This window comes from Lepisma saccharinum, chromosome 6 (assembly GCF_977018435.1).
Source record: "Lepisma saccharinum chromosome 6, izLepSacc3.1, whole genome shotgun sequence".
Classification (NCBI taxonomy): Eukaryota; Metazoa; Arthropoda; class Insecta; order Zygentoma; family Lepismatidae; genus Lepisma; species Lepisma saccharinum.
Window position 1 is genome coordinate 9,078,941 of NC_139234.1, and position 26,358 is coordinate 9,105,298.

Genomic DNA, 26,358 nt, shown 5'->3' on the forward strand with positions numbered 1-26,358 from the left:
TCGTTTTGAACATGCAGGTAGAACCCAAAATTGCTTCATCAGGATTAACGTCATCTGTTGTCTCGGACACCAGGCAGAAGTTTATGCCAAGGTCCGTATTCACGGAAACAGCCCCAAAGGTGGATTTGGAGAAGGATCAGGCATCTTGGAGGAAGCATAGAGTTAAAGGAAGCCACAAGAGCACACAGCTGAAACAAACCTCAGTTGGTTATGTTACTATACCGCAGGAAGTCATTTCGATTCAGGTAACTTAATTTTGTGTTGAAAATCCTGACAACAGGGTAAAGTACAGGCTGCAGCAGAAATACTTATTGGTTTTTAAACATTAATAAACTTTTATTTGACAATCTTAGAAAATGAAAGTTTATCTTTTTGTGCCTCTTTTGAAAAATTATGTTGTCTAAATGACAACCTTATTTTCCATACACAATTGCAGGTTCACTACGCTGTTATTTTGCTTGTGTGGTAATTTCCAGTGGTATTGTCGCTGTTTCATGTTGGGTAGCAGTTTTCACTTCATCTTATGTCATTTACCTCCATTTGTAGACAGCTTTCAGGTGCCTCCAACTGACTATGACTTGTTTTCCCATCCTCCTCTAAAAAGTAAGGGTCTATTTTGCACTGAGTTGCGGGAACATGCTGCAGTTTTGAAGTACATCTTTACAACAAACAAAATTCACACCCTCATGTCATTACAGTGTGACATAGTAAGGCATTTGCTCCTGCACTTTGTATTAGAGTATTCTTTTGCATGTGTGTGTGTGTGTTTGTTTGCTTGTTTTTGCATCTTAAAACTTTTTCAGTTTGAGCTGATACTGATGTGATGACTGATATCTGTAAATATTCCATTGTTTTATACTGTATTTATCTACTGTAGTTTCACTTACATGCATTAATATATTTGTTAATGAGATAATCTAAAGTAAATTGTCCCATTGATTCTGGATCAACATTGAAACTTTGGCCTCCCACTGGGGTCAAACTTGGGGGGACTGCTGGGAAAAAAGAAAAAAAAACATTGACCATTTGACTCTGCCATGTTCATATTTCATATTCGGCTACCACATATTCATGAAACAAACTTGCAATGTAATATTATGTTAGATTATTTTTTTTTTTACATTTTACATAATTCCCAGCATATTTTGGGAAAAACATTGACATAAATGTTGTGTAATTTACATAAATATTGTACGTATATAAATATATCTATTTTCTTGAGGAAATTTAGGATGCAAAAAGTGCTTAATCCCAAAGTAATCACATGTGATTTTCAAGCTAATTGCACTGTGAGAAATTATTTGAATTGGCATATTATCATATCAGTTAAATTGCAACAAATTATGCTAATGCAAAAAATATCTATCTAGAAGAAAAGTTAATGCTTTTACTATCCCTCAGGAGCACCAAGATTCTCAAGATACAAGCAGTGCATCGGTCACTTCAGAAACTACGAGGAACAACAGAGACCATGGGGACAACGTGCTTGAGACGATCAACGTGAGAGAAATCTCCAATAAGTTGGCGGATGCAGCCAGGGAGGTAATAAACACAAGACTGGATCCCTTGTTGGATGAGATCCGCAAGATCATGAGCCTTGATAATGACAAGAAAACAAGGGTAAGCTATTTTAGTAGTCATAGCAGTGGTGGAGTGTTACCTTGTAGAGTGCTGACAACACAGTAGGACATGAAAATTTCAATTTACAGCTGAAGGGGATAAAACTTCTGTCCAATTGCTCACATATAATAGCAAAAAGATGATGATCTGTTTTGGAGTTGATCTTTGCGTCAATTCTGAAGCTAGCTAAAGCTTGTTAGAAATATTAATAAACGTGCCTTGACTCCCTTGTAGTTCTTTCAGGAAATGAAAATGTTCACTCTTCAAGTTTTCACATTAGAGAATGCTTTGGCATTTTCCATAACAGCAAGTTCTTCAACCTTTCTTCTTTCCGTTCAAGTGTTTTGTGCAGTTCTATTGAGTACTAAAAGAAGAATACTTCCATAAGCACTCATGTAAAATTCCAACCTTGTAGATCTTCCCTTGCTTGGCCTCTTGCACTTCATGAAGGAAATTTTAACTCATCCTAGATCCATGTTCTTGCTGGCGACTTGACAGTATTACATTCTACATTGTCTAAAGTGTAACAGTACAATGAACTTGTACATAGTTCTTATTCATAATTGGGAAAAGAGATGTGGTAGTATATAAATATGGAGAAACTAGTACTCACTTTATCCGTGAAACTGTTTTTTCTTCTTTGTTCTACTAATTTCAGTGGCCACTGCCACCATCCTCGTTGGAACTCACTGTACTGTGTCTTTTGTTTGTAGTTCTCTGGCCGCTGATAGGTGCGCTGTTGTTAACTGTACGTCTGCGCCTGTGTCATCTGCTATTTCCTGGTGTTAACTGTTGTAGTAGGGGAATCCAAGTGTGGTGTGCCTGTCCGCTATTCATGTTTCAGCTCGTGCGAGAAGTGCATTATGGCATGCGTTTCCTTGATTTGTTGTGATGTTTGGCAAGACCAGTAGTTTGGTTGGAATTTTTTTTGCATCCGTTAGGTGCTGTTGGATGTAATGTGCCTTGCACTCGCACTCTGCATCGTATACACCTGGGTTATCAAGGGGGGAGAGGAAGTACCGTTTGTGTTTGTTTAGTTTATCAGCTATTTTGGCGTTGGGTTTGTGCGCTACTTTGCCATATGGGAGAAGGGCTTTGGATATGTGGTTAGATGTGGTGGGATGGTAGGGGAAAGCAAACCATTTATATTGGTTGTTGGAGGTTGATTGTGGCTGGGTTGCTTGTGGCTGGTTAGGGTGCCTGACCTGTATTTCCGCTTTACTGCACCAAGTGGAAATTTGTGGTTCTGTGTAGCCATGTTTCAGGGCTATTTCAGTGATGGTGGGTATCTCTTCTCGTAGATCCTCTTCTCTGCAACAGTAGGAGAAGTCTCTTTGATAAAAGTTCAGCCACACGTTAGCTTCTACCTTCTAGTGAACAAACTAAATAGCATCCATCCCAGGCTCAACTTCACTGTAGAACAAGAGGAACATGGTAAGATCAACTTCCTGAACATCACAATCAGCCGTGCACTTCACAAATTCATAACCACTGTCTACAGAAAACCAAATGCAGGCAACCAGTACATACACACTCTCTCTAGCCAGCCCCCCCCCCCCAAACAAAAAACTAACGCGTGGCTGAACTTTTATCAAAGAGCCTTCTCCTACTGTTGCAGAGAAGAGGATCTACCCACCATCACTGAAATAGCCCTGAAACATGGCTACACAGAACCACAAATTTCCACTTGGTGCAGTAAAGCGGAAATACAGGTCAGGCACCCTAACCAGCCACAATCAACCTCCAAACAACCAATATAAATGGTTTGCCTTCCCCTACCATCCCACCACATCCAACCACATATCCAAAGCCCTTCTCCCATATGGCAAAGTAGCGCACAAACCCAATGCCAAAATAGCTGATAAACTAAACAAACACAAACGTTACTTCCTCTCCCCCCTTGATAACCCAGGTGTATACGATGCAGAGTGCGAGTGCAAGGCACATTACATTAGCAGATCCATCAGATCTGTCAATGAAAGAATCCAACAGCACCTAACGGATGCAAAAAAAAGTCCAACCCACTACTGGTCTTGCCAAACACATCACAACAGATCAATGCAACGCATGCCCTAATGCACTTCTCGTACGAGCTGAAACATGGATAGCGGACAGGCACACCACACTTGGATTCCCCTACTACAACAGTTAACACCAGGAAATAGCAGATGACACAGGCACAGACGTACAGTTAACAACAACGCACCTAGTGGCGGCCGGAGAACTACAAACAAAAGACACACACCAAGCAACAGTACAGCGAGTTCCAACGAGGATGGTGGCAGTGGCCACTGAAATTAATAGAACAAACAAGAAAAAAACAGTTTCGCGGATAAAGTGAGTACTAGTTTCTCCAAATTTATTATTAGTTCTTACGTTATGAGAATTTGTGAAAATATTCACTACTTCACAGAAAATGGAATAAGTCTCTAACCCAATCGTTATTTATTTCTATCATCAGAAATAAGAACAACCTATGATTTCATTCTAAGCACTCCACCCAACAGGCCCCTCACTGAGAATATTATCAAAGATACCCATGCCATGACTCAACAGAAACAGGCAGTGATTTTAGACACCTGGATGTGGCACCCTGGGCTTCAAGAGATCCCAAACAAGACAAAGAAATGGAGACCCACCACATCACACTGACCCCCAACTGAATGGCTAGTTCTTCTCTGGGTGGTTTATCTGGAACAAACTAAAAGGGGGATGGATGCATGGCTGTACCTGCATGTCATACATTAACAAATGAATGAAAAGTGTTATGAGTATGTGGAAAGGGGGATTGGTAGAGGCACGCATATTTCGTTTTTGACGAAAACACGAAATGTGAAATAACACATTATAATACTAATTGTTCATGTTTCTGAAAGGTGTGAGGTGCATTTTCCTACCCTGTTTTGTCACACAATTATGCGAAATAACTGCAAAATGCGAACTAGACTCTTAAACACGAAATTTACCGTTTATATACCGACGCGACACTTTCTGAAGTCAGAATTATCCTGAGAGTTATGCAATTCACTGAGAATTGATTAATTCTGCTGCAAACATTTGAGAAGCAAAAATGGACCCCTTTATACAGGAAGAAACTTAATATTCTGGTAATGATTTAATGTGCTATTAGAAGGGATATGTTTATTTTATGTAATAGTGCAGTTTTTAAATCAAATTTTGGATTACATTCACATTTTTAAAACCAAAATGTCATTTTATATGTCGCTTTTTCACCGCTATAACAGCGAAATTTCATTTTATTTACTGCTTTTAAACCCGAAATTGACTCTGTTTTTGTACCGAAATTTTGCTTTTTTTTATTTACCAAAAATATGTGCCTCTAGGGATTGGATATGAAATTATGCCAACGAAGGATTTAACTTAATTAACTGTAATTGTGTGGTGTAATATTTACAGTTGGCAAATTGAAGAAACTTAATTGAGTGAAGTCCATCAAGAGGGGAGAACAATGCGATGCTATCCTTCAGTGCAGACTTGATATGGTACCCATCTGTTGTTCCGGCCATCATCCCCGCTCACTCCTCTTTCTGGACCAACCTGACTGCAATGTCTGGTTGCTTGGATAGAATCCGTTGCTAGCCTCGTATCAACAGCATTCACCTCCATATAAGTGCTTGACATCGTGGTGTTAGGCTCACATGTCACAACACAAACTTTGTCAAGTTGGACATGAGTGTTCTTATCACTGCAAAAGGAGTTGCTTACTGTGTACTTGACAGTTCTGTTGCCTAGGTAAGGCTTGCCAGCATAGTTCCCAAAATTCACAATTCATTTTGGTTTTTGAAGACTGTCAGTTTCTTGTTGGTTGTCTGGACACAAAAGGGTGGTTGTAAGGTTGAAAGTTGTATCATATAAGATACAGAATAATACAATAAAATGGAAGTAGAGGTGCAACGAACTACATTGCACGACAAAATCTGATACTCAACATCCTTCAGCCCTGGCTGTGGAGATTTATTACTGTGGAAGCAAAGTGACGGTGCACTACCATCTCCAGCCTAGGTGCCGGAAACCTGTGCTAACAAAGGCAGAGGTCCTTTCAAATTAATTGGGCATCAACAAAAAGAGCAATGTGGAAATATGAAACTTTACCGTGCAGTACTTCCACTGTGTTTATCACTCTATACCATGAATAGCCTTGTATTGTAACACTCTAGGTTATGGCCTGCAGTTTCTCAAGTTCGGTGCAGGAAGACTTGGAAATGCCCCCCATATTTGACTGAATCCAGAGCTGCACATGGGAACAACCACCCTGTCTATTTTTTGAGACAAGATAAATAAAGGGCACTTTTCTGAGGAGGGACCTCATCTGAACAGTTAGAAATCCGGGCCTGGGGTGGGGTGGAAAGAAAGGATATGGTTACCTTAGATGTAGGTAGCAGTCTGGTGGAGGCAGTGTGCACAAATGCCACAAATAACATGGAGACACTCCTGAAATTCAAGAGACTTAGCCATGGCTCCTTATATTAAAGAGGTTGGCTGGATAGAAGTGTACTGTTTCTTTTCTTTTACAAAACTATCAATCTACTTTGCATTACAGCAAAGCACACACAGTGAAGTCAGGTACAGGTAGAGGTAACACAAATGACAGGTGAAATAAGTGAAAGTATTGTCAAGGATTCATTACTTGTGAAAGAATTATCTTCATTGAGGAAATTATCATCTTGGTGACCAAGCAGCTTTTCACTGGGTCACGCATGGTTTACATGCCAAGTCCCATCACCACCTTGATTTGAACCCAGTACTGCTCAATCCAAAGGTGAGAGCACTAATCATTAGGCTACATGGGAGTAGCTACCCGATTAAAATACTAAACAAAAGAAACCAAAAGTCGGCATTTTGTAACTGAAAATAAGGCACCATGATATAAATGTGCAGGTAACTTTATTGGTGTTTAGGAATGTTGAAACTTTATCTCAAATCGTGCTTGGGTGGATTTCGTGTGGATTTCAGCTAATCAATGCAGGGTAAGCTTTAGCTTTTGTAGGTGGCTGGTGGTATGCTTGCGTAAGAGGCAGGGTGTGTTCAGGCCTTTGGCCGGGCATCATATTCCACGATCCCGGAGCATATGGAGCAGATAGGTTGGTCGTCCTGGACCTCGAAGGTCTTACCGTGCACAGGTTGCCGGCAGCGCTGTAAGCAAGAGCAGAAGACAGTGTATTACTGTCGTGTTACTTTATGATAATTAACACAATTTATTGACTATGTTGTTTTAAATTGCAGGGCATTCCACAAAAAGTGCTCCTAGTACATGTAAATAATCAATATTTACTAATTCATAATCAATGAATTAGTAAGAACTTTTCCTTTAGTGGCTAAACTTCTTCAACACGCTCTACATTTTGATGTAGATAAAATGAAGTAAAATAATTCAGTAGTTAATTAAAAATGGTTTGTTCTCACACTATCTTGTACTTTTATTTGTTATAACATTGTTGGCAATTATATTTTGTAACTGCCATTATATTCCATTATATTCTTGGCTCTTGAGAAATATATATGTGTAATAGTACACTGAAACATTCAGTAAACTAAAGAAACAAAAAGTTATTATTAATTTTTTTTATAATACACAGACAATTTACCCTTGATGGCATAGCGGTTACACTGTTGCCTTGTAATTAAAAGGTCTCAGGTTCAATTCCCAATGGAGACACATTGCACAGTGCTTCATATAATATTTTAAACTGTAGATAGTACCAATTAGGCCAATTAAGCATAAAGTTGACTTGAAAGAAAACTTTTTTAATGGACAATTTACAAAGATAAAAAATAAATGAAATAGGAAGGCAGAAACAAATGCCAAAAGTATCATGCCTGACTTGGATAACATTCTCACATTTCTACTTTTCATGTGAAAAATTACTTCTGGTCATATTAGTTCATAACAGGTAGATTTGGCTTGGTGAAGTTAGTGTTTTTGTGATGTGTGAAAAGTCAGACCCATCCTATATTATTTAAGATTAATCACATAAAATGTTTATATAAAGTCAAGGAGGTCAAGGGAGATTTTGTTGTAATGTCTGTGCACGTACCTTGCAGACAAAGCAGTCAGGATGCCATTTCTGGTTGAGAGCGACGATGCATGTGTTGATGATGGGTTTCGAGCAACCAGCACACTTTGGCGAGAACTGATTTTGGTAGTCTGTCTGGCAGTATGGCTGGTCGTCCTTCTCAAAGAAGTTCTCGCCCACCAGTGGCTTGTTGCAAGTCTTGCAGCGGAAGTGCTCCTGGTGCCAACTCTTGTTGAGTGCAAGGATGCATTTCTGCAATATTTAAAAAAAGCATTAGTCGAATGAAACAGTGAACAAATTAAAAATTCTGATTGCATTGTTACTATTTTGCAGCCTCCCAATTTGTTCCGCGACCAACCACGAAAACAAATCATTCCCAAGCACCTGAATACCAGCCAATTTTCAATAAAGTTGCAACAGGATACATAAGTAAAGTAGAGATACGGGGACTTCTCGGGACATGCTGTACAAGATGCACTACGTAGGAATTAAAGCTAAAAACAAGAATTCTCACTCTAGTAAAACAGCTGAAGCGAAAGATCAGGACTAGGTCAGTTCGTAGAGTATGCCACACCCATGTTCCAGTTCTGGTCAAGCTTGCATTTTTCATTTAGATTTCTGCATACTAAATCTTATGTTGATATCAGCAGAAAAAAAAAATCATATCACACCTGTAATATGTATACCAGAAGAAACTGTATCCTAATAAATGTTGATGTTCACTTACGTCGGTAATTGGCTGCTGACAAGCTGCACATCTCTTGGCAAAGAGCTTGTGGTAGTCCTCCTCGCAGTATGGCAGGCCATCGTTCTGCAAGAACTTCTCCGTCAGAATTGGTGTCTTGCAGTGAGTGCACACAAAGTGCTCTGGGTGCCAGCTCTTGCCTAGGGCCGAGATTATCTACAAGTGGAAAACAAGACTGCATTCAACTTTAACTAGTGAACAAAGACCTACATGTGGCGTAATTTCCGCAAGTCCCAAGGCATGCTGCAACAACACCAAAATTTTGGAGCTGCTGCCATGCATGGAACCTAGGATCACAAGTGTTAGAACCATTTGAGCTCTCTCTCATATCATATGTATTAATAAACTGTAACATGGCAGCATCTTACTATCACCCAATGAGCAATTAATGTAAATCACAATACAATATAGTGGTGCGCCGATATGAAGTTTTTGGCTGATACCAATAAAGTACCAATATAAAATTCCAAATGATCCTTGAAGAACCTGAAAGGATCATTAGCATCTTTAATAAATGTATGTTTCAAGGTGACTTCAGTGCAAAAGAAGAGTCATATTAGACGATTACTTTTTCAAAAAGCAGGGTATGTAGATTGTCCATACAAATTACAACAAAATGGCAGAATTTTACCTAAATTATAAGATACTGGTGTTGTCCGGGTATTTATTTATTCCAGTCTTCTATTAGACAGGAAAATAATGAATTCTAACCATAGTGTAAAATGTAACTAATTTTATTTCATCGTGAATGTCACAAATTAGCTTAGAGACTGAAAACTATGAATTCGACACTAATCTAGGTCATTTGTGGCATTTTATTTTTCACCCCCCCCCCCCCCCATGCCGATAGGTGATGTACTTGAAGTTGAACTGCATTGGGAGTGTCACGAAAACTATAGATTCCACACTACGTTTTCACATCACAGCCTGAATGGTAGACAACCCGAGAAACACTATCGTTGTGCGGGATTGCATAGAGTCACGGATGTCTGTTTGTGCGGAATTTAATATCGGTTGTTTTGGAATATTTTTACATGTCGCCCCTTCCCACCCTACTCCTAGGGGTGCCAGGGGTACCTTACCCCCAAAATATTATTTCCAGATTGCAAGTGATACGTGAACCAGGTTTGTTTGAAATTGCTCCAGGCGTTCGAGAGTTATGCCGGAACAAACAAACATACACACCCACACACATACATCCATTTTTATATATAGAGAGATTATAGATATATTGGATTCGTAAAATAATATGTAATTTTACCCATACACCGATATGCCTATATCAACCAATACCGATAGAGTACTGCTTAATCTGTCCCATGCCTAATACATTATAATATAAACTAGACAAACTACAGTAATATTCACAAGTTTACGAACAAATTCTCCTACAAATACATTCCAGCAGAAATGGCTGCTAATTGTTCAAACCTCCCACTCCAAATGCATAAAAACCAAGTTGACACTCAGCACTGCACTTCTACCCTGAAGACGAGAGTGAAGTTAGCTCTGGAAAGCTTGGAAACTTTTCCAGAACTCACCTGGTCGACATCCTGAGAAAATCTGTTCAACATTCCATGTATTGAAAAAATCAGTAAGCGTACATGAAAATTTACTCCTGTGTGTAAATATATAAACATGGGTAATATAATTTGAGAAATGCTGCCAAATATTTTTGAAATTTTTAGCACTTAATTTTTTTTTCCACACATTTTTAGCAACAAAGAAATCTGAAGAAAATTAAACCAGGCACCTTCATTTTAATGCAACTTAATGAAGGTGATACATACGGACATGGACAAACTGGCGAGTGAACAAGTGGCAGAATGATGCTTTATAACATAGTACATGAAACGCACAACAGGAGAAAAGGCTGACAATAAAATGGTCGTATTATAGTGCTTGATTTTCACTTGTCAGACTAGAATTCTTCCTGGAGCATTTCATGATTTTTAGGTGCTAACTAACTACAAGTGCAAAAGCATCAAATCTGGCTCCAAAGAGCTAAGGTGGCAAAACTGAAGAGTACTTACCCTGCCCATCACTGGGCGGTTGCAGGAGGCACATAGACCTGGCCCGTACGAACTGCCCATGTGGTCGGTCTTGCCTCTGACTCCTGTGTCATCATCCATTTTTGAGCTCTGGGTGGACTTTCGGGGGATTTCAGTGGGGTTTGTGACAGACTGAAAAAAGGAAAGAGTATCTATAAACAAATAAAAGTTTGCATTGCTTGTACTTAAACCTTTTTTTTTTTTTTTTCCAAACTCCATGGTGCAACTGCACTTTGGGGACCAGGGCCTGTCAAAGCAGTGTTTTTTGGGAGTGACATATCAGTGCATCAAGTCTCATTGCTTGCCGTTTTCTAGCTTTTAAGACAAGAGTCTCCTACGAATAGCTCCTTAGTTGATGGATCAACAATGAAATTTTAAAGCTTGCACCAAGGATTGAACCCAGGACTGCTCGCAACAAATGAAAGAGTACTAAATATTCAGTTAAGCAGGAGATCTCATTTTTCTAAATATGTAATAAGAGATTAATGACATTCTTGCCCTTAGTTCTTTCTGTACTAAAGTGGTAACACTGTTTCAAAATTAATTTTACTTCACCCTCCTTCAAACAAAATGCTTGTTAGTAAAACATGTATTTTGAGTAAAAGTATGAAAATCCGTTTATAATGACAGGTTAGAATTAGCACTGTGATAATTGTGTGATGTTAAGGTAAGATGAAGTTCCCTGTGCATATAGTTCCATGAGGACACGTTTAGGAGATGGGGTAGGACCCCATATATTCTCGATCTTGGCCATTTTTGGAAATGATGTGATCAGCACCATGCCCCAGCTGCCTTTACCCCAAGATACCCATTGATTTGAGGCTGGCTGAGCCCCAGAGCTTAGATCACCTATCCTGGGAATCAAACCCAGGTCTCCCACGTGGCTGTCAGACACCCTACCGACTAGAAGACCGTGGCTCCAATTGTGTGATGTGATTATATAATGTTTATGCTGTTATATTAGACTTGTTTCTATAGTTAATTTTGCTATCTTGGAACTGTGTTTTTGACCACCTTGGTGGCTGAGGTAGTTAGCATTAAGCTCACGATCTTGCCTTGAAAGACTCAGGTTTTGGATTCCCAGTGTGTATGTAGGCATTTTTTTGTGTTCATCTCTTCATCCTTTTCAGTGTAAGATTATCAACTTTCTCATGGGGACAGGAGGCAGAGGTCATAGTCATTTTTCGAACGTTTCCTTCTACTTTCAATGGAGGTTTAGTGTTAGTTTCGGATATCATCTTGAAGATGATTGCTCAATCCTAGAGGTCAATCAGGATTCTTGTGCTGTTAACCTTTCATTGTTAGTTGCTTTAGCTTGCGCATGAGTGGAAAGGCCAGAATGCCTACACAAAAATTAAAGCCCATGCAAAGCCTTCATCCTGATCCACCTAGCCCATGTTGGTGCAGGTTTTTTGTTTGCTGTACACATTCTTGTGGGAAAACGAGCAGGAAAATTTTGTAGAAGTGTCCATGCCTCTGATCCAAATGTACCAAACTTCTTAACTTGTTAACAAAAGGACATGAAATAAGCAGATGATAATAATAAAACAGGTGTATGTTTTAACTTTCCTGATATTAATTGCGGAAGAATGGTAGTTGGAACTTATTTACCTATCAGGATAGGGTTATCATTACATGTCACAATCCTCTTTATCACCTGATTTATTTGCTTTTTGGCTTACCTGAAATGTTTTTATTTTGCCTTTGTATACAAGGACATCCACAGGAATGTTTCTAGGCAGGTAGCAAGCAAGGCCCTTTTCCCCAAAACAATGCTACCCTCTCAAAAAAAAACACTGCTTCAGTTCAAAGTTATCATGTTCCTGTGATGGCCTGTACCAGTCTTGTAATTATCAGTCCCTCATTATTACGAACGCAATGCAAATTACTCTGACTGAAATGAAATTTTATATGTGTAAAATATACATGCCCCCACCCCATGTTTCTATATATGTTTCAGTTATGCAGTTTTCTTTCTGTTTCTCCTGTTCATATTTGATAAATACTAACAGCTTTCCAACAAATAGCTTTTTGAAGCTTGTGCAAGTAATTGCAGTAGTAGGATTATTGAAAGCTCGACATAAGTATAATGAAATAAAAATCAGTTTCAAAAATACTAACTCTTTCTGACTATTTTACTTTAATGTCAACACAAAAAAAGGATGCCAGAATATTCTGTGCAGTGAGTGGATTTGAAATCAGTTTTGATTGGCAAGTGTTGCGAAGTGTGATCGAAAATAACAGCTGAACCTTCACTGCTGTGCATTCTTCATAGCAAAGAGATACCTACTTACCATTGTGTGTTTGTGAGATTAGTTATGCAAGAATTTTTCCTCAAATTATGTGAGTTGTGATTTTGTAACTCCTGGGTGTTGGCAGGGTGCAGATTTCCACAGAGATGCAAGTATTGTTGTGCATGACTTATTATCGGCAACAATTGCCTTTGTTTCATATAATTTGTATACTCTAATGCAGTGATTCTAAAATGTGGCCATAGAATTCCCTGAATTGAAAATTTGTAAAAAGGTGTTTTAGCCATGGCTAAATGGGGTTTGGTGAGGCCTAGTCTGTTCAGTGGACAGTTCTTTACATGTTTTTAAAGTACAGAGCTGTTCTTATCCAAATCAAAAGTTTTGCCACTGTAAATGCACCATGTTCAGTGTAACATTTTTTTCAAACATATAACAGCCAATATATATGTACCATTTTAATCCCTCAACCCTATCTGGGGCAGGGACAGACTTCATTTTCCATGATCTCTTTTTGGTCTGCTCTATGGTGAAAAAAATGTCGTATGTTTTGCATCTGTACTGTTCATAGTTTCCGACACAAAATTTTCTTTTTCCATTATGAGATGAGGTCTGAATGTTAATGTACGAGGTGTGGCTAGAAAAAAACCGGACTATTGCTACAAAATCTTTTTATTGGTTATTTTGTACAATATGAACAGTATCCCCTTCAAAGCACTCCACTGCACTATTGATACACTGCTCCATACGAATTTTCCATTGCTGGAGACAGTGCTGGAAATCACTTTCCGAAACCATGTTCATGACCTCCGTCGCTTTTGTTTTCACACATTCTACGGTCTTAAATCTGGTTCCTTTCAGTGCTGATTTGACCTTTGTGAATATAAAAAATCGCACGGAGCAAGATCCAGTGAATAGGGTGGATGTTCTAACACTGGGATCCCATACTTGGCCAATAAAGCCTTGACTGACAATGCCGTGTGGTCAGAAACATTGTCCTGATGAAGTATCCATGACTTGCTTTTCCACAAATTAGGTCGTCGTCTTCTTACTCGCCTATGAAGGATCGTCAGCATCGTAATGAAATATTGTTGGTTGACAGTTTGACCTTCGGGTACACAATTCGAATAAATTCACCGACATTTGCAATGTTTGATTCCGTTTTTGACGTGCAAGACCATCCAGGACGCTTGTCGTTCGCAATCACTTCTCGTCCCTCTCTAAACCTTTGAAACCACTTAAATACTTGAGTGCGTGATAAACACACATCTTCGTACACTTCCTTCAACAAACAATAAGTTTCTGTGGCAGATTTTCTGAGTTTGATAAAAAACTTCAGATTGATACTCTGTTCCACTTTCACACTTAATTTCTTTTCCAATGGAGCACAGATGTACGGTTCACTTCGTCCACAAACTACAGAAGAACTGAGCACCGTGCACCCTGGGCAATCAAACAGCCGGTAGGCAAGATATCACGTTATACACCCATGCACCGCTTATCCTTGGCACGCTTGCCGTTTGTCGACAGCAACATCAATCCATTTTTTTATGTTTTTTTTTTTTTTTTTTTGTAGCCGCACCTCGTATGTTCTGCTTTCATCTGCGTTTTTCATTATTTCTTCACCCTCTTTCAAGTTTTCTTTATTGTCCCTGAGTAATATCAATTTTTTGCAGAGCTGGGTAGTCCAACCAGCAGTGCCTCTAACAACAAAACAAAATATTGCAAATTTCCCTCTTTTCTGTCCATTATTCAGGATGTCCCAAATATTTTCTATTTTTCATTTTTAGCTACATTCAGAGAGGAAAATAAGAAAAGAATTTTAAAAAAATAGACACTACCGACAAAAAGTTTAAGACCACCATGAAAAATGGCCAACGGGTCCTGTCCAAGAAAGACATGACGATGATACACATGGAAAATGCAATGTAGTCTAGTTTGAACCTCGCAAGACGCGAAACCAATTTTTTGACGAACGTGTAGTATGTGGTTGGCAAAATGGTAAGTGACATAAACGTTGCTGAAGCTGGCAACATTGCAGCTGTGTGTGTGAAACCGGTTAGTACGGTAGCCAGCCTCATGGGCGTCCTTATCAGTGGCTCAGGGTCAGTTGCTGTTCTTGCAGGCGACATTGCGAGCCCATTATTGTGTGTGAGGTGTGCAAGGTAAGTGGAGTTGTGTGAAATGGCTCGTCATCGTGGGGAACAGGCGATTTCGGTTGAAAAGCGTGCTGTGATATGTGCACTGAAAAATGAAGGTTATTCGGAACGCGAAATAGCAAGAAAACTTAATATTTCCAAGACTGGTGTTCATTGTGCATTGGACAGATACCGTAAAACCAACAGTCATGCTGACCGTGCACGTAGTGGAAGAGCTCGTGTAACGTCTGCAGCTGACGATAGATATATTACAGTAACTAGCAAACGGAACAGGCGCCTAACAGCACCAGTCATCGCTGCTTCCCTGAATAACAACAGAGTGACGCGTGTGTCTGTGTCAACGGTGAAGAATAGGTTGCGTGAAGAAGGGCTGCATGGCAGAGTAGCTGCTAGAAAGCCATTGTTACGATGTGTGAACAAGACTACATGATTGGCCTGGGCTAAAACGTACCAAGGTTGGACTGTGGATAACTGGAAACGGGTACTCTGGACCCATGAATCCAAATACGAATTATTTGGCATCAATAGGCGAACCTTAGTGCATCGAAAGGTCAGAGAGAGAATGAAAGAAGAGTGTCTTGTTCCCACAGTGAAACATGGGGGTGGAAGTGTAATGGTGTGGGAATGTTTTGCCGGAAACCAGATGGGGGACCTTCATAAAATTCAGGGAATATTGGTAAAAGAAGGGTATCATCAGATATTGGTGCACCATGCCATCCCCTCTGGTCGTCGTCTTGTTGGTAATGGGTTTATTTTTCAACAAGATAATGATCCCAAACATACATCCAAATTGTGCATGCGGTATTTGGAACGCAAGGCAATAGAAGGGTCATTAGTTCTCATGACGTGGTCACCACAGTCTGCTGATCTTCCACCAATTGAACTGGTATGGGACCAAATCGAAAGGGACATCAGAAAGAAGGTACCCAGCAACACTCAACAGCTATGGGAATTGATCAACGATGCCTGGCGTAACATTCAACCATCCTATCTGGAAAAACTATTGGAGCGCATGCCACGTGTTTGCGCTGCTGTCATTAAGGTACATGGCCGACGTATTGATGAAAGCAAAATATGAGGTGATATTAGTATGTATAGTGGATGTACCTATGTTTGTACATTGCCAAGCAGATTCTTACATCTGTTTCTTGTACATTAATTACGAAATACATTCATTTCCACAGATTTTTGGCACTTTTTCCTGGTGGTCTTAAACTTTTTGTCGGTAGTGTATAAATTGTGTTTCAGTTAAAGCCGTGTATAATTTCAAATTCCATGTTGAAACTAGCCCCAGCATTGTTGTTAATTCAGTGAAAAACAGCATTGATATCCAAGGAAAGACTTATAATTGGCCTCATATATTCTTTTACTCTCATTTCAGGTTCCTGAGGACAAAGAAGACAAATCTGACATTAGTTCGAAAGTGACTGCTCAAGAGCTGAAAACATTGTTACGTCAAATACATGCCATTGCAGCTCAGAACAGCGAGTCGAATCAAGTTCTTAACAATGCAACGAAATGTAGTATTCCCGTGCCTATTGTTGTACATCGCAGAAGTCCTAGGTAGGTAATGTGATTAAACTGAAGAGTATAGAAATGTAGTTATTCCTTGTACATGTGTAAATTTAGTTTATTGCAATTTCTTATTGTTGGTATAATTAGAGCTGTGTATGCCACAATTATTGTTCGGGCCTTTTTTTTTTTTTGACAGGCACTAATTCTATCAGGGTTCTCATTGACCCAGAAATATTGAAAAACCAGGAAAAGTCCGAAAATCAACTTAATGATGAAAAAGTGATAGGGATTTTGTAAAAAATGTTCAAAAACTGGAAAATTCAGATTTTTTTAAAGCTTGCCAGAATCAAAAAGAAAAGAAGGGGGGGGGGAAACAATCATTCTTCATAGCTGGTTTCTTGTTTGGGAATACAGTATTTTCTATAAAAGAGCCTTTACCTTATTTGTAATTTAATCTGATTGCATGCAAAGTTGAACACATAATATTTATTAGTATGTTAAATCATTATGGAGTAATCTGGAAAGTTATTTTAAATTACCTGGAAAAGTACAGGCCATTCGGTTTAGCTTGAGCTCTGGCCTTCAGCTGCGCAGAAGCCTGCCGTCAACGAGACGACGCGAGAGTTCCCCTGAGAGCAGAGTTGCTAACTGTCTTAATAATTACCCATAATCTGACTTCAGAGCTTATTGGTAGGTGGGCTCAGTACTTACTGCATTTATATTTATATATATATATATTCAAAAAGCGACAGTTTGAGAAGGTGATAGTTCAAGGAAAAGAATGACAGATTCTTTTTGTAGGTGAAACCCCCATTGATTAAGCCCCTCGGTGAAAGAGGCATCCTCCCTCTCTTCCTCTCTGGGGGCAGGGGGGGGGGGAGATCATGTTACCACGAGTAAGGTGATTGTCCACCTGTGTTGCTTAGGGTGTTTTATTCAACGGAAGCTGAGGTGAAAACAGGAAAGAATATTGGAGAAAGCAAAGTGATTGATTCATAGTCAGAGTAGAGAAATAAACTTAACGTTCATAAGTTTATGAAGAAAGAAGCTTTTGAACGTGAAACAAGCGCAAAAGCGTGTTTCCGCACCACCTGATATGTCAGTAAGTGCTTTGAAATGAAAATGATCTCTACAAAGTAACTGGGAAGGGATTAGTAACGCCTAACAAACAACGGAGAAGAAAGAAATTTAAAAGTGATGTGGACGAATTTGACAAGTGTGTTATTCGTAGAACGATTTTCACGATTCTGAAGGACAACATGCTACTTTAGATTCGTAAGTAATTTTTTTAATGAGACAACAGCACATAGCTTTGCAAGTTTCATGTCTAGTAGAATTGTAACTTCCGCGTATTGCAACACTGCTCCTATGAGTCACATGACGTCTTCTGCAGACAACAAACTTTTCCTGCTTTGTACATGCCAGAGCTCGGACTAAACCGAATGCACTGTAGAGTCGTCCTGGTTTTGCAAAAAGAGTAGGAACAGTGTTCTGCATACCTTGTTAAGATTCATACCAGATCTAAGATGTCAATGGTTTCGTTCCGAAAGTCATAATGGAACACACAAATCGAAGGAAAGTAACTGGCCTCGTGAACCTGGTGAAACCAGTTATTATTGTGACTTTCGGAAGGGCATCGACTGTGTTTTGTTTCGAATATTTAGGAATGGGGGACAATAGAAGGGCTGCTATATTAGCTGAAATAAAATGTGCTACAGATATCAGTGTCAATAAAATGAACTTCGAGAAGAAAAAGAATCGGCAGCTGCATTGAAGTTTGCTTTTAAAATAAAACACTCAAATCTACACCACAACGTATACCTCTACACAAATAATATATAAGCTGTTCATCTCTGTACATCCAGATCTCGACCAACTCTTAAGTACATTTCTTTTTTAAAAAATCTAAACATCATTAACTTGAATACAGCTCACCGCTCATGAGAAGATCGCCAAATGAGGGGAGAGGGCATGCAGAGGGACAGGGTCATTGTCATTGTGGAAGTGCTTCTGCGTGGGTGTTTAATTGTGATTTCTCATGGTTTTCGTGGTGTTGTAAGAGTTATGGTAGTTGTACATTATTTAGCCGTGTTGTGTCGGAAACGTTCGAATAAAATAAATGATCAACAGTGTCGATATGAAACCATCATCCCGAGAATTTTCATGCCAAACCTAGACCGACAAAGTAATGTTTACCATTGTTGACATTTGTAGCTTTGCATATTGTAAGTGCAAATAAACAACTCTTTTATCTTTTTCTCTTTGCCATTTGCTTCGAACACCAGTACTGTAACGGCCAATTCCGTCGTTGAAAATATCTTAACTATTGTAGTTAGTACAATCGGCAGGCTCTTTATTTTTTAAAAAATAGAACAATGTGTGTACTCTGTCAAGAAATCAACACCAGATTGACGATGATCATACCTTTACCGCTAATGTGGATATTCCCTGACCATGCATGGACAGTGATTTGAGCATAGATGTGAATCAAGCCTTACAGCTTACAGCGAGACCACAGCACTTGTTTCTGACCCAGGGTGCACTCCCCCAACCCTAATAGTGGAGTCGCTTCCCGCTACGTCACTTGACTTCTGGCAGGGATCTTCTCCTGAGCAGTGGGCTGTACTCGTGCAAATTTCACTAGCACATGACATGTTTCAGATAATTTGCTGTGGCCCAACACCTGCCTGCATGTCCACATACATAAATCATCAAAAATTATTGTTTATTGCACAAGCTGTTAGTAATTTAATAATTTTGCCACAAGATTTGTTGACAAATAAGATAAACAGTGCTTTCACCGAGAATGTACGTTTTGCCACAAAATTTCCTCCTATGGTATACTCGTACTCATCTATTATCCTTTTCTACTTCTCCAAAAAAAAAAAAACACTGCAATACTTGCTCAAAGAAGTTGCAGGCTGCATAATTTCCCTTTTCTCTCCATATTGCAATTTCCACACTTATGCATCACACACATTTCACTCATACACTCATCATCCTAACAGTCCAGCAATTTTAATACAACAAACTTGCCTCAGAGCCTGTGCGTTTGTTGAAATTCATTCTGGCACAACTTTTGGAATGGCCAGTTGCCATAATTCGTTACATTTGTTCAACTTCCGTAACGCACCCAATGATTCTCATGCAGGTTAACCTTTACATCCATCAAGGAAAACAAAAAAACTGAGTTGTTTGAATAAATCGTCCTTAATAATTACTAATTAGAATATTCTTGTAATAGATTTAACCAAATATTAATGAACAGACCTTGGATTAAGAGCACAATTAATGAATCTTGACATGCAAAAAGAAAAAAGGTACAACTCTAATACTACTCTTTTATCCATTCCAGGAACTGTAGTTATACAAGCACTACAAGCTCAGAGTCCATATTAAATGCCAGGAAGTGCCACGCAGAGACAGAACGCAATGCATCGAATATTAGTGTTGAAAGTGAAGGAAGGACCACTTTTGGAGACAATGTAGGTCTTGGTGGCACTTCCAAAGCAGACCAACATGGAATAACTTTGTGTGATCCACTAACTGTAGTTCGAAGCCACAGTGGAGCTTCTAAAAGTGCAATAGTTGAAGAAAGAAGAACAAGTACTCGGAAGAAGCATGACAAAACTACAAGTCCTCTCCAGCAGAAACATCAAGCAAGAGCTACACCTTTAACATTACATTTGAGTTCTATGGAGGCTTCATCTATTCTGGAAGGTCAGAAGCGGTTCCTAGATCACACCAAGAGAAATCCCCTGTATAGAAATGTGAAGAACAAACCATGGAATATAATTGGCAGGTAAATGTTAGGAATATTTATGAATGAACGGGTGTCGGGTGTCTGTAAATGCATCACAGACCAATAGTTTCACAACAAATAATGATTTGCACAATCAATGTCACTTTGCTAAAACCCAAGTGGCAAGTCAAAAAGTTTTTATTCTGAATATGTGGTGCCTCAAAAGAGGGGTGACACCTCATTTGATGTGTGTCTTAACCTCAAACGTTTGGTTTGTATCGTTTTTACATCGCTTTTGTGCCTCTTTATGCGAATTGTGATGATATGGATGAATGATGAGTAGATGAAACTGACGAAGGACACTTGCAATTGGTGGTAGAGTGCTGGACTTCCGAACATATCACCAGTGGTCCCAGGTTTGAGTCCTGGTGTAGATGTGGGCATTTCTTTGCCAGTGTCCCTTTGTCAATTTCATCTAATCATGCTATCGTGATTAGCGTAATGAGATCCAAATCTCCACCAGGATTTGAATCAGACTAGTATTATCAACATTGAGTCCTGCACAACACATTTGGCCATCAAGGTGATAATGTTTGGTTTGATCCACAGTTTTCAAATAAGCATCCAAAAAATAAACTAAAATAAACTAGGCCCTAAACTACTTTTCTACGTAGTTTCCACCATTCTTCAAGAATTTGTCGTAGCGTGGCACTAGTTTTTGTATCCCATCATCATAGAATGTTCCCGCCTGTGACGAAAGCCATCCATGCACTGCTGCTTTGACGTCGTCATCCTCGTCGAAACGCTGACCAGCAAGAAACTTCTTCTTCAGATGAAGAAAGAGATGGTAGTCACTTGGTGCCAACTCAGGGCTGTTGGCGGATGAATAAATTGTTCCCAGCCGAATAACGTGATGACATTTTGAGTTTGTTGAGCCGTATGCGGACAAGCATTATCGTGAAGCAACACAATGCCTTCGCTAAGCATTCCGTGTCTTTTGTTTTGAATTGCACGACGCAGCCAGATTAATATGTCACAGCAGGCATCTTTGTTGGTGGGCTGTCCTCTAGGCAAGATTTCAACCATTCTTGCATTGAGAAAAGAAATCACAGACCGGATTTCACAGTCGGCGGGCCGATTGATTTTCTTGAACATTTCAAACCTTCAGAAAACTACAAAGAAAAAACATGATCTGCTCCCACGCGTGCCTGTGGCTAGCTAATGGATGAAGGACGTCAGCGAGAACTCGCACGGTCGCGACTGCATCGCTACAGCGGCAATATTTGCAAACGGTCCTTACTTTACAAATACAAATAAATATATATATTTCCTTTTTGCTCTCTCTTCTGTCGAGAGGGGGCAGTGAATCAAAGGAAGGAAGGCCACAAGGTCTAAATAACAAGTAAAAAGGAAAGAGGAAACACTCACCAGACACTGGAAAAAATTAAATGTACATGGTCAGGAGACACATCTTCAGCTGTAGAGAAAAGAAAGATGGCAGAAATGGAAGTGGAGTTCGACCTGCATAATTGCCAGGTTCAGATCGAAGTTATGGACGTCTCGCTTTTCCCAATTATGAAAATCTGTAACTTGTTGACAAATATAAAATTTATTTCAACTTAGTTGACAGCGAATACATCTAATGAAATCTTTTAGTCCTCTGGCCAATATCATTATATTGATTTGGTAAGTGTTGATTTTCATTGACACGTTCCATTTTGGATACCAAAAAATTCCAATTAATCAGAATATTTCCACTATATTTGTTAATGAAAATTGCTGCGCAAACTAAATTAACCATGGTGCCCATCCAAATTTAAGGGCAGGACGCAACGCATCCCCTGGTTAGATTTTTTAATCAATCGATCACCGTCACTGTCATGGAAGCATTTCTGTTATTGCAGTTGAACTCGAAACCTGAACGAAAGACCGTGTATCCAGGTGGTTGCCAGCTTCGGCTGCAAGTCGCTTTCCCTTCCGGCTTTACCTTGAGAAAGGCCAGTCCATCAAACTTAAATTTGGAGATGGGAAGCAACGTGATCCCCAGTTAGATCATTTGGTCCATCACCACCACGTTCAGGAAGGCATTTCTGTTACAGTAAAACTCGAATCCTGAATGAAAGGCAATCTTTCCACGTGATTGCCAGCTTGGGCTGCAAGTCGCAAAGCTCAGGAGAACCTCTCGTGGACCAAAATATGTGGCGCCTGGTACTGTGCTGTAGCCTGGCTGTTGAGAAAACAATGTTATAGATGGTACAGAAAAACATGGTTCTCTTGCCAGGCTCGTCAAAAACTGTGATGCCCATTTGCACCAACGTCGATTTACTCGCGAGTAAGAGTAAACTCAGAGTTAACCCACGAATCGGCTGATTATTTGTTGCACCAACGGAAACACCGGGTAATCTGGGACTAAAAGGAGGGTCAACTTTACCTTTCAAGATCGGCGAGTAAAAGCGGAGTTAACCCACACATAGGGTAATAATGGCTGCCATCTGCAACCAGCAATGCATCACTTCAGAATTTCAAAACTAAATAAATGTTAAATAGGAAGTAATAGATTCAAACTGTGCATCTCAAAAGTGAGACATATATAGTATGTTACTATGTATATACTTTGGGAGATGTTTACTGTACATATTCTGCAGTACATAGTTTGCAAAATTGAACGTGCAATACAAGCATACACATACACACAGAAACCCGTAGCAATGTAAACATTAACTATAAAAAAACTATCGTGAATGCTACGTCAAGATAGATGTACATATATAAAAATCTACTACAAATATAACTGTAGCACTACTTACTACGATTGCAAGCTAGACTAATATATAAAAAATTATTCACGTAAATATGTTTTTCCCCATCTTTATTCCATGCTTGAAATTTTCTCATGCCCGTTGCTTGTCACTGTCAGGATACCAATGTCCAGTCCAGCTACCGTTACTTACAACCTTTCCTTGTTTCCTACGACACCAACTGTAGAACGCCTTCCCAAAAGGAGTAGCCAATTACGCACTTCCATTTGTATGACGTTTAGGCACTTGCTTTGAGGCTAGCTATCCTCCTAGGATTAATCCATAGTTTCGTGACTCGCAATGTTCATCGCACCTTATACGTTGGTGCAACAGAAGATGATCGTTACTTGAGGATTATCCTGACCCACAGATCTTTTTACTCGCGAGTTAGTACAATGTTGATGCAAATGGACAAGACTGGTAGAGTACCGCGTGGGATCACTTACGCTCGGTCGTACTCATTCAAGTCTCCCACACTCGAGCATTTTATATTCAAATGTGACAATAATCAGACACATATATGTAAAATATCTGTTCTGGCAGTTTCAGCCCATATTAATTTATTGCATTTCCATATATCATTGGATTAATAAAATAGAATAAACTAAATTTTAAAATGGAGATAATGAATGTTTAATTAAGTTTCAATTTCGCTGTGTCTTTCAGTTCACGATTGATATTCAACGGTCCACAACCACAGACAAATTACGGTTATATGTGCGTGTACTAATGGACTTCCGAGTGTATACCTCTCATTTTGCCTGTTCAAGAGTTATTCGCTCGAGCGAAGAAGCTGTCAATTCCATACGCTATCTAGCATCGTCTGTGTTAACTCTTCGGCGCTCAAGCGAAAAACACTCATTGAAACACTATAGGGTCATTCCATGCTAAATCATCACAGCTCCCAACCCGACCATCTCAGGTTTTCATGAAATTTGGTAGGATAGTAGAGGACAAAGTAAATTACATGTGTGAAATTTTAGCCCTCAGTGACACACGGTGCGGTGTTCTTACAGCAGGGTTGCCAACTTCATGAAAAATGTAATTTATGCTTACCAGGTCAACAAAAAAGAAATCATATTGTGCTTGTTTTGAAGCTAAGGGAGCATAGTTTTCATAAAAAATAGTCTATGAAAACATTGAAATTTTCATTTCAAGGTTATGAAGGGTGACCTTTAATACAGTGAAACCCCGATTTTACATTCCCTCATTATACGTTTTCCCGCTTAATACGTTCATCCAGTCAGAAGGCCATGTTAAATAATAGGATGTTCACCTCGATCTTACGTTCATTCTAAATCTCGTTTCTCGCTTTATACGTTTTCCGAGCCATGACGATGTCTTAAAATTTGGCAGAAACCTGTTCTGTTGACCACGCGTGTTCTCCCTCCTTTTTCTTGCTTTCGAAGCTGTTTCATTCACCACGCAACCTTGAACTTCCAGATGTTAGGCTTTCATGTGAGAGGATGGAGCGAAAAGGCATGGTTCGGTGAAAGGTGTGGGGGGGGGGGAGAGGCAGGGTACAACTTGCTTGCATTTGTCTCACCTTCCTTGAGGACAGGAAGGGAAAACGGCACTTCTTGCATTCCCGGTAAAGATACAATGGGCCGATTCTTCTGCCTCAGGATCAGACAACAAGCGCACTGTTGTCAAACCAATTCTCACTAAATGGTGCCTGCCTTAGAATTTGGACAACAAAAGTTGCCCTCCTCACTCCCGAGTGGAAAATTGACAACAGGACTTGATCACCACTCGCTTCTTTGCTCACACAGATTTACGGAATCCTTCCTAGTTGACGGGAACCAAAAAGAAAAGTGAGAAGGGGGCTTGTTTGTGAAAACTTTTCCTTTCTTGTCTGCAGCCAACGAATTGAAAAAAAATAAGGAGGGTTTCCCAACCTCTGCTATCCGATACTGAATAAGAACTGCACTTCCTTAATGGGAAGCCGTTTAGATTCCTAAGGAAATATGATTGCATCTAGTCTATATTTCACTGCAAATTATTTTTAATCTGAAGTTTTTTCACGAATGCTATGTTATTTGGTCATCAGGCTGAAGCTAATGTGATTCTCTTTTTCTATGGGTAGGTGAGCGATATTTTACTCACTGACGAAAAAGTATTCTTGTCAAATCATTGTTTGGGGGGGGGGGGATGAAGTTCGGACACGTATTAATCTGTGGGGGGCAGAAAATGGATTCTTTTATGCAGATTATGCGACTTGCATGTTGTACAGTGACGGAGTTGGGGAAAAATGAGTGGATAAACGAGGAGTGTGTCAATATTCTCTAGGAGCAGTAAAATTTAGTGCTTAAAATGCTTATTTGGGCCAAAACAGCATATATTTCTTTACTTTTTTTCATTCGCTGGGGAGCCGTGGTAGCCTAGTCGATAGAGCATCTTGACTGCCACACTCAAAACCCGGGTTTGATTCCCAGGGTGGTGATCTAACCTGCTTCATAAAGTGACTCTGGAGCTCACCTAAATGGGTACCTTGGGGCAACCCTGGTGCTGATCACATCACCTCCCACATACCCCTATATGCTTGTCCCGGCATGATGCAAAGTGCAGGGTGAACTTTACCTTCACTTTTTCTCATTTCCAGGGGGGGGGGCATTTGCACTCATGTCCCTTAAGGTATCAGCATGATATGGTATGTAATTAGTAAAAAGTACCAAGTATTTCTCACACGAGCTCATTAATCTGCCACTGGTGTGCATGATTCACCCCAGCCCGTGTCTTTTTTTGCATTGAGGCGAGAGCGTAAAGCAGTGATTCCCCCTTCTTTCTGCAACTTGGTCAGGAATGAGCACACATCTGATAAGACTTTTGTTCAACAACTGCATTGGCGCTGCTCCACCACCTGTTCGTCTTCACTTCTCCTCCCTCCCATTATCCCTGGTCCGAGTGGTTTTCGGGCAGCCAACTCCAGTGTTTTCCATCATAAAGGGAAGAAAAACGGCGTTGTTTTGAATCTCACCTCAGAAGGTTGTTTTGCTTTTGAATATTACGAAACACCAGCACCAGACACAAAGGTACGTGTTAAAAGACAAGTGTATTTTTTCTTGTTTTGCCTTCTGATAAACATCTTGAACACACAGAACAGTGCAGGAAGAACATTCTAATAATAAATCGGGAAATATTAAACGTGGAGGGGATACAAAGAAAAAACATTTTATTTACGGTAAAACTATTGGTGGAAGGGGTGTTTGCACTCCGCAACACTGCTAAATCCAACAATAAATCATGGATTAATATGGATGTAAATAACAATAAGTGGCATTCCCAGGGAAGGGGTTGATGGGTGTCATAACCCCTCTTTGGCCCAGTATTTCTATATATATATATATATATATATATATATATATATATATAAAAAAGCAAAGGGCAGAAAAAGATGTAAAATGAGGGCTATTAAAAAAGTATAGGTAACACTCTTCCCCCATC

At 39.6% G+C, this 26,358-nt stretch overlaps 2 protein-coding genes across 2 annotated transcripts in view; one reads left to right on the forward strand and one right to left on the reverse strand.

Moving 5' to 3' along the window:
- The window catches only part of LOC145988543 (uncharacterized), a 53,079-nt gene that overhangs the window by 25,375 nt on the left and 1,346 nt on the right, over positions 1–26,358 (forward strand). The window contains exons 8-11 of the mRNA XM_083123460.1: positions 18–245; positions 1,402–1,620; positions 16,241–16,422; positions 19,730–20,176. Of these exons, the coding sequence (XP_082979586.1) occupies positions 18–245; positions 1,402–1,620; positions 16,241–16,422; positions 19,730–20,176 (1,076 nt within the window). The remainder of the gene's footprint in view (positions 1–17; positions 246–1,401; positions 1,621–16,240; positions 16,423–19,729; positions 20,177–26,358) is intronic.
- On the reverse strand, positions 6,520–12,807 carry LOC145989227 (leupaxin-like). Its single transcript, XM_083124534.1, has 5 exons — positions 12,746–12,807; positions 10,434–10,583; positions 8,383–8,556; positions 7,677–7,907; positions 6,520–6,774 (listed from the first exon to the last, which is right to left on the reverse strand). Exons 1-5 carry the CDS (start codon positions 12,746–12,748, stop codon positions 6,667–6,669), a joined length of 666 nt encoding a protein of 221 aa, XP_082980660.1. The 5' UTR covers positions 12,749–12,807; the 3' UTR covers positions 6,520–6,666.

What these genes read in the sequence shown, in the direction of transcription:
- LOC145989227 (XM_083124534.1), bottom strand. An exon ending in ACCGCCCAGTGATGGGCAGG is followed by an intron (nt 8,557 to 10,433) that starts GTAAGTACTCTT and finishes TTCCACTTGTAG; the next exon opens with ATAATCTCGGCCCTAGGCAA. An exon ending in CTGACTGCTTTGTCTGCAAG is followed by an intron (nt 6,775 to 7,676) that starts GTACGTGCACAG and finishes TCTTGCTTACAG; the next exon opens with CGCTGCCGGCAACCTGTGCA.